A 16824-nucleotide genomic window follows, 5' to 3' on the forward strand; every position below is an offset into this window, starting at 1 on the left:
CCTGACCTTCTTTCCAGGCTTTTGTTGATATCCACTCACCTTTGCATTACCATGCTGTAAATAATATACAGGTCTTTTAGTATTTTAGTAATCAGTTTTTTCAGAGGATCTTCCTGGCTTAAACCCTACTTTAAACTTGAGTTTTGTTTTGTTTTTTTGTTTTTGGGCCACATTAAGAAAAAACTGAAGGATTTAACTGGAGTATTTCCCACTCCTGAGTTACTGATACGCTGATTAAGAGTATTAAATTATCAAGTTTGACACATTACAAAAGATAATATTAATTTAGAACTACTCTATTTATTTGAAGTCTGCATCAATGATCTACATGTTGTACCTACAGTGCCCCCTACTGTTGTAAATGCGTCAGTTATACACGCTGAAACAAATTTAGAGCAAGTTCACAGCTGCTGCACTACAGACAGATGTGTCCCAGTGTTGTACTGGGGACTGGTCTCTCAACTTTTAACCCCACCAATCTACTCTGCAGCTGACCAGGACTCATAAATGTAATACAAAAAAGTAAAATAATTGAACTTTGACACAAGTCACAGATGTGAATTAAATGCCGTGTGGGTTGTTTTTAGTATCCACATATCTGACTGCCATCCAAAGCACCTGCTGGATTAAGACCCTATCAACAGACTATTGATTTTTATTTTTTTTTATTGTTTTTAATAATTTTAAATTGTACAATCATGTTTTTGGATTAACTCGTGTTTTCATAGAGGTTTGAATCTTAGTGCCAAAACTGGGTTTCCTTCTCCTCTCATTATAATGCAAAACCTTGTAATATATTCAGATCCAGCATATTGTCACATATCAGACAGCAGTCTTAACCCAACAGCTATTTTAAACTGATTTTATACCATCTATGAAATGAACTGCCGTGAAGACATCCTCCAAGGTTCTGACATTTTTTAAATATTTGATTAGAATACATTTATCTACCGAGTTCTTTCTTCACTCGTGCTCTCCAAGCACCTCTCCAGGTTTTATGAAATGCAACCTGGTGGTGTTCGTGTGTAATGTTGCTGACAGAAACGCACGACTTGGCTCTCTCCCTGATGAAGGAATAAAATTTTGCCAGCTTATCTATGATTAGCTCATGAAAACTGCCATCTGTCAATCCAAATGAGATTGTAATCATGACATTCACACCTTGCTCTTTTTAAACACTTTATTTTGCAAAGTTCCATAGTGACTATTTTCACTTCTTCTTCTCCACGTCCTGCTCAGCAGCCTCTTTGGCTCTCTTGGCACGAATGCCAAATAGACGAGCATTGGCGCGAGCCATACGCAGGCTGGCGAAAGCCTTGAAGTTCTTCTCATCCTCGGAGATAACCCTGGCCTTCTCCTTCTTGTGCACCTAAAGAGGAAAAACAAAATGAGGGTTAAGACACACACCGAATACTGCAAAATGAGGTTTTCTCCAAATCCAAAAGCCTGAGTCTAATTTTGAGAATTTAACATTTTGTGAAAATCAGTTCAGCTTTCTAGCTGATTTTTTATTTATGTGAACAGCAGTCATCAGAAAAAGGGTTCAAGTGTTTCATCAAAGAAATACAGAGATTCCGGAGATTTGTCATCATCTGACTGCTGTAATGCAAAATGTTCAGATGGTTAATGAATCTTTTATCAGTCATTACTTCTGTAATACTGGTCCAGGTAAAACTGGCCAATAACTTCAGTGAAAACAAATTATCATCAGCTTTCTTAATCCTCATCTATAAACAGATACACAGGGTAACCTTGCAGGAGCTGTCACTTACAGTTCTGATGGGCATGACTGGACCAGTGAGCTGAGTGGCCATCTTGAGTTCCTCCTCCTGAAATGACAAAACAGTTAAATATTTTTAAACGGAACAGACAGCAAGACTTTTCACTAGGGCGTCAAACAAATGCTTATTAAGACCGTCTGGTTTGATTTCAATCACCCCAATGGGAATTGTACTTATATAGTCACATTTAAAGGTGGCAGAATGTGGGAGTGCAGCTCATCTCCGGCAGTCAGCCTGGAATTATTATACTGATGCACGGCTGATTCGGCATGTTTTAATAATTATCTAACAGAGAACCCTTGAATTTCATCAGTACGCTTCATTTTCCAAGCTTAACGGAATTTCATAATTAGCAGACGTGTCCCCAGGTTACCTAGGTAACCTTAAATCCCATGGAGTCTAAAGCAGCTGTCCCCAACCCCCGGGCCTCGGACCGGTACCGGTCCGTGAGTCGTTTGGTACCGGGCCGCGAGAGTTGAGGCTCAGGTGTGAAATATATGGTTTTCAGGGTTTTTATTGGTTTTCAGCGTTATTTTGTTATCGTTTTTAACTTTAACTCTGTTTTCCTGGGTCTTTTCACGTGTGTTATGGATAAATCGTCTTTTTTTCGGTACCGGTGCTAGTTTTATTTTGTTGTATTTATCCGCGACACATTAAAGGTCGGTCTGTGAAAATATTGTCGGGCATTAACCGGTCCGTGGCGCAAAAAAGGTTGGGGACCTCTGGTCTAAAGGAAGCAGCCGAAAAGGTATTCAAATATCAAATTATCCTTCTCACATAAAAAACTGCTGTAGTCTCCATAATCTCTTCCGTGTCTTATTTTAAAGGCATGTGCAAGTCTTATTTTAGCAATTTTTTTAATACATTAAAATTATTTTTTAAGTAATTTTAAATAAGGAAATGGTACATTCACACCAAAGAGGGCTTCCAAAACTGTGCTTTTTCAATTTCTATATACAGCCAACTCCTACTGGCCACATGCTTTTGTTGAATGCCTCAACACTTGTTTTTTTCTCAGGAAAATGAGCCAAACAAACAAAAAGTAAATTAATAACAAGGAGAAACACCAAAGTCTAATCTTTGTGTGCCATGTGAAAACTTACAGTGCTATCTCCCTTCTTGGGGGCAGAAGCCTTCCTGGGGAACAGGATGAGCTTGGAGCGGTACTCCTTCAGGCGCTGCACATTGGCCTGAAGAGATTCTGTGGATCTGTTGCGGCGGCGAGGGTCCACTGAGATGCCAATGGTGCGGGCCGTCTTTTTGTGGATGCCAGCCGCCTGCGGGAACATTAGCAAAGGAGGACTTGATCGTTTACAATTCTGATTTTGATCACGTGCCCTGTACATGATAAAACACTGATGTCAAGCTGTCAGCATAAAATCGCTTCCTTTTCAAATAACAAATAGCAGCATTCAGAAAATGCGTTCAACGTATTCATCAAGCAAATGCAGCAGGTCCAGAGATTTGTCATAATCTGAACTGCTGTGATGCAAAACAAAATGGTTGTTACATTCCTGAACACGTCTGCCATCAATGGTTAACGCGCTTGCTGGAGGCATTTTATAGTTCCATGGGATACAGGGTCACTTGCAAAAACAAGATCACTTACTAGCGATGGCCAATGATGAGCGCACAGCTGGCTATGACTCAAAGTTCATGGATATTCATTACTTAGCTGATAACAATCAGACTCTTAGTTTAGTTCTCTTCATGATTAATTTTATGGCAGATAAATGATTTGATTTATACGGTTACACATGCATGAAAACACTAAAACTTGAGAAAACAAAAGAAGCCCTCGTGCTCTCAGCGGTTTCTGATTAAAGCTCATTTACTTTCTTCATACAGGGAGAACCTGATATTTTTGCCAAGGTAAAGGTTGACAAGAACATTAAGGTCTTCTACAGCCACAGTTCTTTGACTTGATAGTTGGTTAAAGTTTCCATCCACAATAACTCTAAATATCACTTCTGAAGTTTTTAGCCTCTATCGCTTCATTTTGATATAGAAAGAAACTTCCACCAGACAAAACAGTTGCCAAACATCAGTTTGCTTGCAGCACTTGTGTGCAAGTGTGCATTTTAATTAATGCCGCACTGAATGTTTCATGTAACTTTAACAGTTTTAGGTCTAAAGAAATTAAAGATATGCTTTACCTTCTAATGAAACATTTACTGAGAACTACAATCGTACCTTCAGTTCCTCGAGGGTGAAGCCACGTCCGGAACGAACCTTGGTATGGTACCTGATAGTGGGACACCTAACCTGTGGCCTCAGTGGTCCAGCGACAGGGCGAGGAGCAATGCGGCGAGCTTTAGCCTGACGAGCCTTTCGCCTGAGGAAAAAGTCGGAAATTTAGATCAACCAAAAGGCCTTCTTAGACATCTGTAAGGACTCACGGTGAATAACTTCCTCGAAGGAGGATGTACTTGAGGGACAAATGTGTTTGCCTCTGAAAAGTAACTGACCCAAACAAAGACTGCCAAATAGGAAGGTAAAAAAAAGACAGTCATAACATTCACTTCTAGGGCTGACACCACATGTAAAACACCAGGACACAATACATAACATAACGCACCACATAAACCAATAACTGCTAGAAAAGACTCCAGTCAGTTGTAGGGTCTACTAAGATTCACAGCAGAAAGCTACATCAGCTCTAAGACTACAGCGTCATGCTCCAACCTCAGTCTTATACCTAATCAGTGAAATATCAATATCAATTAAAAGAAGAAAAAAGCAAAACAAAAAACATTAAGTTTGCTGTATCTGCTTAGTTCAGTATAATTTTGCAGGCAAACAGATATGCCAAAATCGTAAAGATTGTCCTGCTTGACCAACAGCTTGATCAGCTGAAGTGGTGGCTCAAATCAAACAAGGTACAGTTACTTCAACCACTTTCTCAGTTTGTTTTATTTAATAGTTTAATGTCTCGTGGGACTAAGGAACAGTTACACGCAGGTTCACATAATACACGGTAACTACAGAGTATAAGAAACGTCTGTCAATGTAAATATTATATTGATGTACACATGGGATGAATCCTGGTTCCACAGCATGGTTTAGTTATCCTTTACGGGGCAAAAATTCCCACCATTTGAACCGAATTCGATGCTAACCATTTACGGGCACGCTAGCTCAAGTTAGCATACGTCCATGTCCTCACCTGCGGATCTTCCTGGCTGGCTGGTTGAACCAGGTGCGCACTCTTTTCTGCCAGTCTTTGTGAAAGTGAGGGTTCAGGATCATTCCATTCCGGCTGGGGGCCATGGCTGCCTGCTTCCCTGCAACACAGCGTGGCACATACACATGAGCGGACCGTCATGCCGGCGCACCTCCGCTTCATACAGTGCTAAGATGCTAAGCTAAAGCATTAACGAAGGGTCCGGCTACTTTCATGCCCCGATAATGTCCTTACAAACTACTACATGTAATAATCCATTTGTCATCGCCATTTCGGCATTCACGTAGGTTCATCTTAATTTAGTAGGACAGTGTTTAAACATAGCTACTGACAGCCATCGCTTCACCGGTCATCTCTATAAAAACATTAGCTACTTAGCAGTTTAACGCAAAAAATCATGATAATAATCACCTTGTTTAAAAGATTACAAAAAGCACTTTTTCAGACTATAACCTAAACTCACAGATACAAACAGAAAATCGAGGATTGAAACGGATTTTTGAAAATCTTTGGAGGATAACTTCACATACCTACAAGGGAGGAAAATGGCCGAAAGGAAAAAGGAAGTTGTAAGGCGGTGGATTGTGGGATATGTAACAACCAGCCAATCAAAGAGTGTGTAAAGGAGCATTCACCCCCTTAAAATCGTGAACGGAAACGCCAGTCATAAGCGGTACTTCAAGTAATCTAGTGTAGAAGAATAATTTATATCGTCTTTAGATGAGCGATGCTAGGCCACGGTGAACATTAAGTTTCATTTCTATACAGATAGTGAAAAATGACACTTAACAAACCGTGCAAGGATAGAAATGGGTCGTTTGAGGCTTTAGTAGCTTGAGAATCGCACTTTTCATCTTTGAATTTAACGGGTGCCTTTTGTATTCACTTGGGTTATCTTTGTCTAATATTACATTTGTTTGATTTAATGATCTGAAACTTGAGTGAAATATGCACCAAAAAAAGTGTTTTTTGTTTGCAGTATCTTACATACGGATCAGCAATGTCTTTGTTCTATCGATTATATTTGTAATTATAACTTAAAATATCACTAATGGCAGGAGTGAACTGAGTGAACCGAGTTGTGAAAAATGTTAGGATTGAACAATTTTCCAAAAACATATGAACATAACAAAGTAAAGAAATTCAGTAAAAAAAAAAAAAAATATATATATATATATATATATATATATATTTTTTTTTTTTTTTTTTAAATCAAAACGTACTGTACTGTGCCCATGAGACTTTCAGGGCTATACCTTAGTTCATGTCCAACCGCATGTACAGAGATTTAAACGTTAAAATAGTACAACTGCGTTTTAATAACAGGCTAATGAGGAGAATATACCAAAATTGTGACTTATGGAACTGATGGCTGGACATTCTACTTCAGGTTTTTCTGACAGAAAATAACTGAAATCTTAATTTAAAAAAAGAAAGAAAGAAGAGATTAGGAAGGGGCAAAGTGCTTTTTCACATCAGTGTATTTTCTAATACAGTTAGTATTTTTATTTTTTGGTTGAAATATCTTCAGTCAGATGCTTTTATGGTATATTCTACCTCATTAAAGCGATCAGCCTGCTATTAAAGGCTGTTAAAGAGCCTGTTTTCCTTGTAATCTTGCTATTTTCAGAACAGTGAGAGAGACCTTGTACTCGACTTTATCTAAAGCCTCATTGTAATATGTAGCATAATAAGACTATGCTAAAACCTGGGCCTGTTCTCAAAAGGCAACTGCATCAGCACCTCATGGTGCATATGGCATATCCAACAAAGAGGTACCATTTTCAGACAGAACTGCTGAACTGCAGCAGATGCATCCAGTTAACATTTTTTTAATTAAAAAAATAAATTATTAGGTATAAGTGTAGGACAGTCATAATGAGCAGCATATAAGCTCCCACGAGTTTGTATAACATTATACAGTCACTCAGTGAGAAGCTTAAACCACTTGTAGTAATTTCAAGATAAAAAATAGTGTAATATGTGATTGTGTTCATTTTTTTACTATAAAGCTCTTAAATTGCATATATGTTTACTGTGAGTCTTATTAATTCTAAAATCAATGTAGTAATTCAGTGTGTGGTTTATTTAGTTCTGATTGAATTTTGCAACTGTCTATTTGGCTCTTTTACAGAAGCTATCCTATCACCATGTCAGAGAACAGCACACCCTGTATTTGGGTGTATACATATGCTCAGGTCAGTGAATGAATTTAAGTCATTGAAAGAAAGTATCATCTTATTGGAGAGTGCCACCATACACAAGCTTCCCCATGAAGCTGTTGCTTGAGCATGGACAGGAATGCACTTTGGTGTGGATGTTATAATTATGAAAAGTTGCAGTCAGTTAATAAATATAATAATAAATATATAGCTCTAATATGTTTCGAGAACACCCTTGGGTTGAAATTTTGAGTTTCCTTATATTTGAATGAGTGTCCTATAAAAGGTTAAGGTGATTTATTTACATGGGGAAAAGTCATGAAATAAAAAATGTGTAGGCTCCATCATCTTTGATTAATTTATGATTTTTATGCCTTTAGCAACATTTTTTTATTCCTTTTTTGCAGTGTAAATATATGAAAATAATATAGATTAGGCACAGGTTTCTGTAAGAGGAAACAAAGATGTTCAGGGACTATCCCACCTGCGGTCCTACAAAGGTGTTGGACTCACTTGAAAACCAGCAGAACGACACTAATGTCCATGAAGCTAATTAAATAAAGAAAATAACCCAACAACATTACCATCTTCTGCTTTGAATTCCTCTCATTACTCAATCACAAGTGAACTGCTTGATGAAGGTTTTGTTTCTTCCCATTCCTCTGCTGCTCATTCTAAAATACATCTGAAAGGTTTTTCCCAGGTTTTAAAAGCCAACTGAGGGTCAAACCGGCCTTTTTAATCCAACGGAGGAATATGAAAAATGGTTGTTACAGTCAGCAGCAGACACTGGTGGTGAACACACTGCAAGAATAAACTGGAAATAACCTATTTAGACCAATCACAGTCTTCTCATTATCAACCTGAATGTGCATGTTTTTGTTCAGTCACTGATTTTAAAACCACTGTGGCATTAATCATTGATTAACTAGCTTCGACTAACTCAGGCTATCATCACCTGAAAGCAAAGGTCAAGGTATTTTAAACTATAATAGACACACACAGAAAAAGCTACAGTCCGTCCTGGCAGCTCATATGAAGCAATTTCGTTTGAACATGTCTGTCTGAAGAGCTTCAAAAAATATTACAGCTAAAGGTGTGCTGTCACTTTTGCCGCGCAAATAGGTACCTACATGTTCATAATACACACCTCTGTGATTACTTGCCTTGCCAAGAATGCGAAAAATTGACTTATTTCCAAGTTTGAATACAACAACCCAAACAAAATGCCCACATTTTATTAAATGGATTTGAAACAGCACGTTCAAGTTGTTTAACACATCTGTATATTGGTAATGGAGCAAAGCACCACAAACAAGACCCAATAATACAGACAGATCTTGAGATTAAGAGCCCTTTAGATGTGCTAGTTGCTTAACAAACGATTCCGGTACCAGAATAAATACCACAGATGAATAAGTGTGACACACTACATGTTAGTAACCTTGCAGGGACTCATCTTTGACTGTGATTAAATTACAAAGCAAAATGAGTTCATAATTTTATTCAAGTGATTTGACAAATTTATCATATGCAGCTTGATCCATGAGGCCATCAAGTTCTTCGGGCTTTTCGATGGTCATCTTGATTATCCATCCTGAAAGATAAGAGTTTGTTTATTTCAAAATCAACAGCTGTACTTGCTGAAAAGAACAAGCTGTAATTTTACTTCTTTGTAATACTGGTTTGGCAGGTTGTCCTCTGTCCTGCAATTCTGAGAAATCACAAGGACAAGTGTACTGGCAAAGTACGACATTGAGTGGTGGATGCTCACCCTTTGCATAGCAATCTTTGTTCACAAGTCCAGGATTTTCTGCCAGCTCTGTGTTGATTTCAGTCACCTCTCCTGTTAATGGTGAGTACAGCTCGCTGGCAGCCTTTACACTTTCCAGTGCACCAAACTCATCTGCAACACACAGAGGAAAAACACTTCTTATTTCAATACTAGAATCAATCACTTGATAAATATGTCAAAAATTCACAGCTCTTACCCATTTGTTCAAGTCTTTGGCCGACTTCAGGGAGTCCACAGTATACCACATCACCTAATGCTTCCTAAAATGACAGAACAAACTATATGACACAAGTATTATATATAACCACATGGAAGTTGTCCAAGAATCTTTTTTTATTTAAGATTTAGAGAACTTCATACAGTACTTCAATATCTAACAGCACTGTAGGAATACAAAGCTTATTTAGGGGGGGGGGGTCTAATACTATAATCAGTTTATTGCTTTAATAAGCAGTCAGCAACAGCAGGATGGCTCAAAGTAAAGAGTCCCTGTGTTCAATGATCACAGTACTGAAAACTGTCAGTCTGGTTTTTACTGTTCTGGATCATTTTATTGTCCCAATAGCCAGTTTACGTAGCCAAGAATCAGAGCCTGGGCCTCCACCCCTGCCCACCCTGTGCCTGACCCCTATGGCACCTCCTGGGGGTGGTGGATCTACAGGAGGAAAGGGACTCAGAGTGGACTTGCTGCTCCTCCACATTGAAAGGAGCCAGTTGAGGTGATTCTGGGATCTGATTAGAATGCCTCCTGGTTGAGGTGTTCCAGGCATGTCCCACCGAGAGAAGGCCCCACAGCAGGCCCAGTGTGGTGAGATTACATCTCTCACCTGGCCTGGGAACGCCTCTGTGGCTGGTGGCTGGGGAGTGGGAGGTCTGGGCATCTCTGCTTAGGCTGCTGCCACCTTAATCTAGCCCCAGATAAGCAGAAGAGGACGGATGGATCATTTTATTTTATATTGTTCTAATGCATGCTTTATCCAGGTAAGGAAATCTCACAAATTCTTCTCTTTTCGGTGAAGGATAAACACAAAACACAACGTCCAGATGAACGGAATCAACTTTCTGGGAATTACTTTTAGACAGTTCATGAAATTTGTTGCCAAAACAGTAAGATTTCACCAGATAGGTTTAAAATGCTGGCAGTCTGTTGAGGGTACTGCAACAGAGCAATATACTGTAAATCTGGCTTTAGCTTTGTCACACTTTTATTAACTGCTGCCTGCCACAGTTAGCTTTAACAATGCTTTCACAGCATAAATGTGAAACTCAACCTTGTCGATGTTATACTAAATTACCTCCAGCTTATTAATACAAAATAACCCTGAAAGAATTCAAAAAACATTTTCAGGGTTGTTTCTTAGTTTAAAGACATGGATGTTTCATGGATTCATTACAGTCTTTTGTGAGCCTCATCCTAAGGCTATATTGAAATAGTGAAAAAGCAAGGATGGGTAAAATGAAAAGATTTTGAATTTGATGCCATTTCAGAAAGACGGCATTCTGCTGCAGTACCTCCTACTTTGAACCTCCCAATCAGCCGGGCCTTTGTGTGTGTTCTACCTGTGCCTGGCTTTCCTCCACGTGCTTCTGTTTCCTTACACAGATCACAGAAACTTGTTAGGTTAACTAGTGACCACAGGTGTGAAGTGAGTTTGTATTAGCCCTGTGATTGGCTGGTAATCTGCTCAGGACCCTGCCTCGCATCCTATGACTCCTGAAATAAGGCTCCAACTCCTGGACGGCGTCAGGTTCAGTGGCCTCAGGATTTCATCTCTGCTTTTTGCAGATGATGTGGTTCTGTTAAGAGTCATCGAGCAAGAACTTTCAGCTTTCACTGGGGTTGGTCTGCAAATTAGTGTGATGTGGCTGGAATGAGAATCAGGACCTCCAAGTCTAGGCCCATGGTTCAAAAAACTCCAATGTGGCTGATTTAAAACAATTCTGCAAAGAATAGTTGTCCAAAATTCCTTCACAGTGATGTGAAAGCCTCGTGTCAGTTATTGCAAACTAATTGCAGGTGTTGCTTCCAAGGGTGGAAAAACCAGCTATAAGACTTATGGGACAATTACTTTTATTTCCACAGGTCCAGGTAGGTTTGGATTGTATTTTGTCCCTTAATAAATCAAACTGCATTTAGTATTTACGCAGGTTACTATTTACGCAGACTGTTAGATAGTCTCAGACGTGTTGCAACTATGCAACAATAAAGAGAGGTGAAGGGGTCAGATACTTTTTCACAGCACTGTATGTCAGGTGTAAGGAGTAGCAGTAATAACGATTCTTTAAAAAGCTAGATTCATGTTTAAAGATATTCCAGTATACATTCAAGTCCTTGAATGTCTCCAAGTGTCTGCCCAGTCCTGCACAATGCTAGTGATCAATTGTGTCAAACACTGGCCATAAAAGCACTAAATTAGCCTGTTAAAGCACATCAGTTGAGGGCAAAGACCAGCTCTAAAGCGCACACAGCAGATTTTTCTACAGACTATTTTATTGCTATTTTTAGATAGTAATAATTAAACCTCTGAACCACGTGAGCCATAAATTAGTAGAAAGACAAACCTACCTGAGCATAATTGCTGATACCAACAATGCCAACACCACCCTCCACTTGCACCCACTCGTGCTTATCTGTGAACTTTAATGCTACAAAGAGAGAAAAACAAAAGGAGAATTAGTCTGGAACAGATCAAATGATTATGTTTAAAGGTGAAATTATAACAGTATGAACCAGTGGAACAGTGATGACGCTTTTGATTCGCATACGTCAATTTCTTGACAAGCTGTTACATCAATTACCAGTTGTGTGCTGTCTACAAGAGCTAACTTTGAGGCATTTGTGCGGATGTCACAACCCCGTTTTTTGGCTTGGTAAATCTTCAATTTTCACCATCACTGCTTTAACACTAACCACAGCTGACAGAGCTGCAGTTTTGAAAAGAAACACTGAACCATTTTTGATTCAATGCTCCTCATGTCGCATTTACCCTGCAGGAGAGAACTGTAATGGCTCAACAGCTTCCAGTGTTGGCATCTGACCAACACTGAAGAGTACAAGTTCAAACCAGACTGAACTATGCAAGATGATTGCTAAGGAGTACAGTAACTGCCAAGGCAAACGGCTCAAGAAACGCTTTCTGGTAACTCATTTGCTTCAGGAATATTTTTTTTAAGTATGGATATCTGATAGGGTGGTGTCTGTGATTTAGAATTAATGAAAGCTACATGATAGTCATCCCTCCCCTGCCATTTGTAGCTCATGCCCAGTACCAGCACTGACTTTTGTTTAACAAGCTCCTTCTGGCTGCACGAGACTCGGGTAATTGGTCACCATCACAATTTAGAGCTCGTGCTCCTCTCACAGAGAATATATATACAGCCGTCTGAACCCTTTAGCCAGCGTAACATATGGTGGCTAATTATCTGCACGTAAGCTTCGGTCTGTGAAGCTTCTTTAAAGTTAAAACAACGTTTTAGTTGCCTTTCCTCGCGCTTTTCTCTGCCGCCCTGTGGGAAAGTGACACAAACTGTGTGACCCCTTTTATTCCCACCCATTACAGTCAGACAGGAATGTGTGAGCAACCCGCATGTAGTACCATTACAGCTCATTTGGCAAGTCTGGGTTGTTATTATTATTATTATTTTTTTAATTTATTATATTTACCTGCAGACAGGACCGAGGACGTGCTCAGCGTCCGCGGGGAGCCGCTTCTCCACTGCAGCCGAGTCGCTGAAACCTGCGAGAGCTGAGGCAGTCTGGGCGAAAAGTTTGCAGACAGGCACCGCAGAGCTGCTCTCATCGCCATCTTCACTCAGTGTGAAGCCACAGTTTGATCGAAAGCGAATCACTTGACCGCGAGAGCGCGCACCATCCCACTACACGGTGTGGGAGGTGAGAGACCCGGGGCCAAAAAGCTCTCAAAAGTGAGTGAATGCACACTTAAAAAAAGAAATGCTAATTATTCAAAGTTAATGGGGTCAGAAGAAAATGCTTACATGTTCTACTTAGGTACAGTAGATAAGGCGGCACATGGCTGTTACGTTTGCTCTGTCTTTCTATTGAAAAAAATGTATAAAACGATAATATTAAAACAATAATCGCGATAACAGTAATATCAATAACTGTAATTTTCTAGTTTGAAATAGAACTGACATATTCAAGTGCCTGGGTAAAATTTACATGTCGGATAGCAGCCTATTTAACAGGGGCGTTTCCAGGATTTATTTTATATGAGGTGGTGGTGACCCCAAGACTTTAATTTCTGAGAATTTCTTTTGCAATGGCAAAAAATAAAAAAAAAAAAGTAAAAAAAAAAAATAGGAGAATGTCTGTGAAAAAAGTCCGTGAAAAAAACACGTTTTCTTTTTATATTGACTAAAATTTTATTTATAAATTACTTTAAACACCTGTTATTGAAATGAACTAACTACAACAATGAGTGCTATCTGGGAATTGTGATCACATGCTAGAAAATATCAGGCTCCTTATGTCTTACAAATTTATTACATAAAAAAGTTGTGCTTCACAACAGTGTAAATATATTTTGATTGTAAATCATATGCACTATTTAGCAGCCGAAGTATGATTATAACATTTTTGCTTGAGTATAAAGCATTTCTTCATTTATTTTAAATATTTCTTGCCACTTTGTAAAACAAGTAATCCAGTAATACACTTTTAACAGATTCATACGTTATTGGATCATTGCAGCTGCTGACGGTTTGAATTACTCGTGTATTGCTGGGTAGATTGATCTGTGCAACTGCAGTTTGTCTGCAAAGTAATAAGTAACTTATTCTGTAAAATAAATAGTGTGGTGCGCAAAGTACTCTATTTACATACAAAGTATGTTAGAGAAGAAGCAATTGTACTTATACTAAATAAAGTGCAGGTACATTTAACCTGTACTTTAGTAAAGTAGTTAAATAAATGTAATAAGTTATACTATACTGTTCCTATTAATGCGCTCATCCAATGGGCAAAAATCGATATTTCTAATCAAACAAAAGTACCTTTTGCCTGATGAAAAAAACAAATTTTCCATATAAAGGTTGATACTCGTCAGCTGTGCACATCTCAGTGAAAGTGTGTGAAAGAGTGTTTCCTGTGAGTGCAGCATGAATTTATGATGAGCTGTTTACATTTAAACTATACACAGGTTTGCTCCTGCAACTGCTTTGTACATTTTATGGAGAAAGGTTTTGTTTTTTTGTTGTTTTGTTTTTTTTAAAATGACTACAGAGAATAATAAAATGATTTTGTAGTTTCTCTGGTAGGATATAAAGCAGTGGTATAAACAGAATTACTCAATAAAAAAAATGAAAAACTGCTGCTGGACTGTGCAGCTGTGAAGGCTGTGGTGTCTCAGTGTCTGATGTATGAACATAACTCTGGCATCACTGCACTGGCTTGTAGGGAAAAGATTAGTGAAGCAGATTTTTTTTTACAGTTTCTGATGTATGGACTCCTCCACACAGTGTTTCTTTTTTTCATCAGACCCAGTTCTGTAAACACACGTACTCATAAAATAAACCTGACTGCAGGCCCACCATCTTTCTATTATGTTGCACCTTTTCCTTTCATTGCAGTGGCCGAAACTAAAGCACATTTATTCACATTTATTCAAGTTCTACTTACAATCATTATGCAGTTGTACGTAAGTATTTCCACTTGGAGCCCCTTGAAAATACAAAGCCCTCCCACATGCTGGGCCATAGTTCTCATCTCAAATGTATTATTTCCCAGGTCTCTCTTTCTGCTCTAGTCACCATCAGCAAGAGCTGTTGGTGGATCTGCTTGTCAAGCTGATGCTGAGGCTCAACCTACACCGGAGCTCAACTGGTCCAGAAACAACTGCTGATTCTCTATTTGCATGTGAGCACTTTGACTTTAAAGGCATAAATAAAATAAATAACACTTCTGGATCAGAAGTGTTGTTGGGGACATCTAGGCGTACCTTAAATGTATGAGCAGGCCTAGTTTGTTTAAGCAGGACATTATGGGAGTGGAAAAAATGCTTTCTTCTTCAATACTGACAGCTCCCAACTGCAGAAACCTCCGGCTCTTGACCACAGTAGGGCCTTGTTTTTGCCCTTGAAGGTAAACTTAATCTTAAACTTTCAAAAGGCACAAGCTAGAAGAGTTTTTACCCTCTCCAGCCAATGCTTGGTGACACTTAAAATGAAATTGATCATACACAGAGCTCCGGTGATTGAATCTACCATGAAAAGGGACTTTTTTTTAAAGCCAAGAGCAACAACACAAAATACTCTGAAAACAAGATAGTAGGGTATATACACTTGATGCTCCAAAAGGGAGACAAAGTGATTGAGAAACAATATCCAACCTTCCTCCAAAACCTTTTTTAAATTTCCCAACTTTTCTTGCATGTAAACAAATATTTAAAATGTTCTTTTAAAGAGTCTTGATGCATTCTCAATCATCCAGGTAAGTAAATCTCCAAAAGTTGATTCTGTTCATCTGGACATAGCGTTTTCAGTGGGAGAAACGTTTCCTCACTCATCCAAGTGACTTCTTCAGTCTCAGCTGACTGCAGGTTTCCGTACATTAACATAAACGTACATTTGCATAATGACTGAAACCAGCCCACTGAAGGAACAATGGGCTGGGAGGTCACCTTCATCATAATTATGCAAATTCTCATGACCATTGATCAACAACCACTGATCAAGGCCCACTGATCAAAGACCACTCAGTTGAGACGCATTTTTTCTAAACACTGGGTCTCTGTGGCTTTTAAACCCCAAAACATGCTGCATCAAAAATTGGTCCACCCCAAGGATCGGGTGTCCCGACACAAACAGAGTAACATAGTGTACGCTGTTAAGTGCCAGGATTTATACATCGGAGAAACCAAACAACCTCTGGCGAAGCAGATGGCACAACACAGAAGATCCACCTTGTCAGGCCAGGACTCTGCAGTCTATTCACACCTACAGGCCAGTGGACACTCTTTCAATGATGAGGATGTACACATCCTGGAGGAACGCTGGTTTGAGCGGGGAGTCAAGGAGGCCCTTTACGTGAAAAGGGAAAGACCATCTCTGAATCGAGGAGGGGGCCTAAGGGTACATCTTTCACCATCTTACAATGCTGTGATTGCAGCCATTCCCCAACTCTCTGTGAATGGTACCCATGGCGATTGATCATTGCTCTTTGAACAGTGGTTGTTGATCAATGGTCATGAGAATTTGCATAATTATGATGAAGGTGACCTCCCAGCCCATTGTTCCTTCAGTGGGCTGGTTTCAGTCATTATACAAATGTACTGTTTATAAATGTGGGGAAACCTGCACTCAGCTGAGACTGAAGAAGTCACTTGGATGAGTGAGGAAACGTTTCTCCCACTGAAAACGCTACGTCCAGATGAACAGAATCAACTTTTGGAGATTCTTTTAAAGAGCAAAAGCTAAGTTGTTTACACAAACACAAAGACAGACTCTTTTGGGAATAACCACAGCAGTAGATGCAGTTAGGCTCATTGGTGGATTTGAACTTTTCATTGTTTGCTACTGTGCTTTGTATGGACTAATATTTGTGATTCCATTGGTGTCACTTACTGTGTTGGGTTAATGAGTATATTCTTTATGAAAAAGAGATTATTTGCGTTTCAATTTTCAGACTCGGTTCATTGAGTTACTAGGTCAAATTTTATGAATACTGAAAATAATAATCCCTCATAATTAAATCCTACCATCCATTTTCACTTGCCAAATTATGCTATAGTGAAAAACCAAACATTAAAAAGTTAAATATACCACATTTTAGGAGCCTTGATATTAAACAAATGTATAAATTCAAATGTCAAACTATGAGCACAGGTTTATTCTTGTTAAAAAAAAAAAAAAATAGGAAAAAACACATACACAAGACTTAAGAAA

At 38.9% G+C, this 16824-nt stretch overlaps 2 protein-coding genes and 1 non-coding gene across 3 annotated transcripts; all 3 read right to left on the bottom strand.

The window, feature by feature from the left end:
• Positions 1-1166: 1166 nt before the first annotated feature.
• rpl13 (ribosomal protein L13) lies at positions 1167-5609 on the bottom strand. The gene is made up of 6 exons (XM_084934003.1): positions 5496-5609; positions 4948-5065; positions 3975-4116; positions 2885-3058; positions 1773-1829; positions 1167-1369 (listed from the first exon to the last, which is right to left on the bottom strand). Exons 2-6 carry the CDS (start codon positions 5049-5051, stop codon positions 1211-1213), a joined length of 636 nt encoding a protein of 211 aa, XP_084790129.1. The 5' UTR covers positions 5052-5065; positions 5496-5609; the 3' UTR covers positions 1167-1210.
• On the bottom strand, positions 1511-1591 carry LOC146393738 (small nucleolar RNA MBII-202). Its single transcript, XR_014801129.1, has one exon. It is a non-coding gene; the product is annotated as a small nucleolar RNA MBII-202 (small nucleolar RNA).
• Positions 5610-8350: 2741 nt separating the features above from the next.
• gcshb (glycine cleavage system protein H (aminomethyl carrier), b) lies at positions 8351-12798 on the bottom strand. Its single transcript, XM_084934015.1, has 5 exons — positions 12587-12798; positions 11489-11568; positions 9119-9182; positions 8902-9033; positions 8351-8724 (listed from the first exon to the last, which is right to left on the bottom strand). Exons 1-5 carry the CDS (start codon positions 12726-12728, stop codon positions 8630-8632), a joined length of 513 nt encoding a protein of 170 aa, XP_084790141.1. The 5' UTR covers positions 12729-12798; the 3' UTR covers positions 8351-8629.
• Between the last annotated feature and the right edge of the window lie 4026 nt (positions 12799-16824).

The sequence above is a fragment of the Perissodus microlepis genome, chromosome 1 (assembly GCF_051167445.1).
Source record: "Perissodus microlepis isolate ML-2025 ecotype Zambia chromosome 1, ASM5116744v1, whole genome shotgun sequence".
In the NCBI taxonomy this organism is placed as follows: Eukaryota; Metazoa; Chordata; class Actinopteri; order Cichliformes; family Cichlidae; genus Perissodus; species Perissodus microlepis.

Bases quoted from the DNA above. Each gene is read 5' to 3' on its own strand.
- rpl13 (XM_084934003.1), bottom strand. From the start codon at position 5,051: ATGGCCCCCAGCCGGAATGGAATGATCCTGAACCCTCACTTTCACAAA. The intron at 3,059-3,974 runs GTACGATTGTAG...ATGTTCCCGCAG, and splicing joins TCACCCTCGAGGAACTGAAG to GCGGCTGGCATCCACAAAAA. The intron at 1,830-2,884 runs GTAAGTTTTCAC...TTGTCATTTCAG, and splicing joins CCAAGAAGGGAGATAGCACT to GAGGAGGAACTCAAGATGGC.
- gcshb (XM_084934015.1), bottom strand. From the start codon at position 12,728: ATGGCGATGAGAGCAGCTCTGCGGTGCCTGTCTGCAAACTTTTCGCCC. The intron at 11,569-12,586 runs GTAAATATAATA...CTCTCTTTGTAG, and splicing joins GTCCTCGGTCCTGTCTGCAG to CATTAAAGTTCACAGATAAG. The intron at 9,183-11,488 runs GTAGGTTTGTCT...CTGTCATTTTAG, and splicing joins GTATCAGCAATTATGCTCAG to GAAGCATTAGGTGATGTGGT.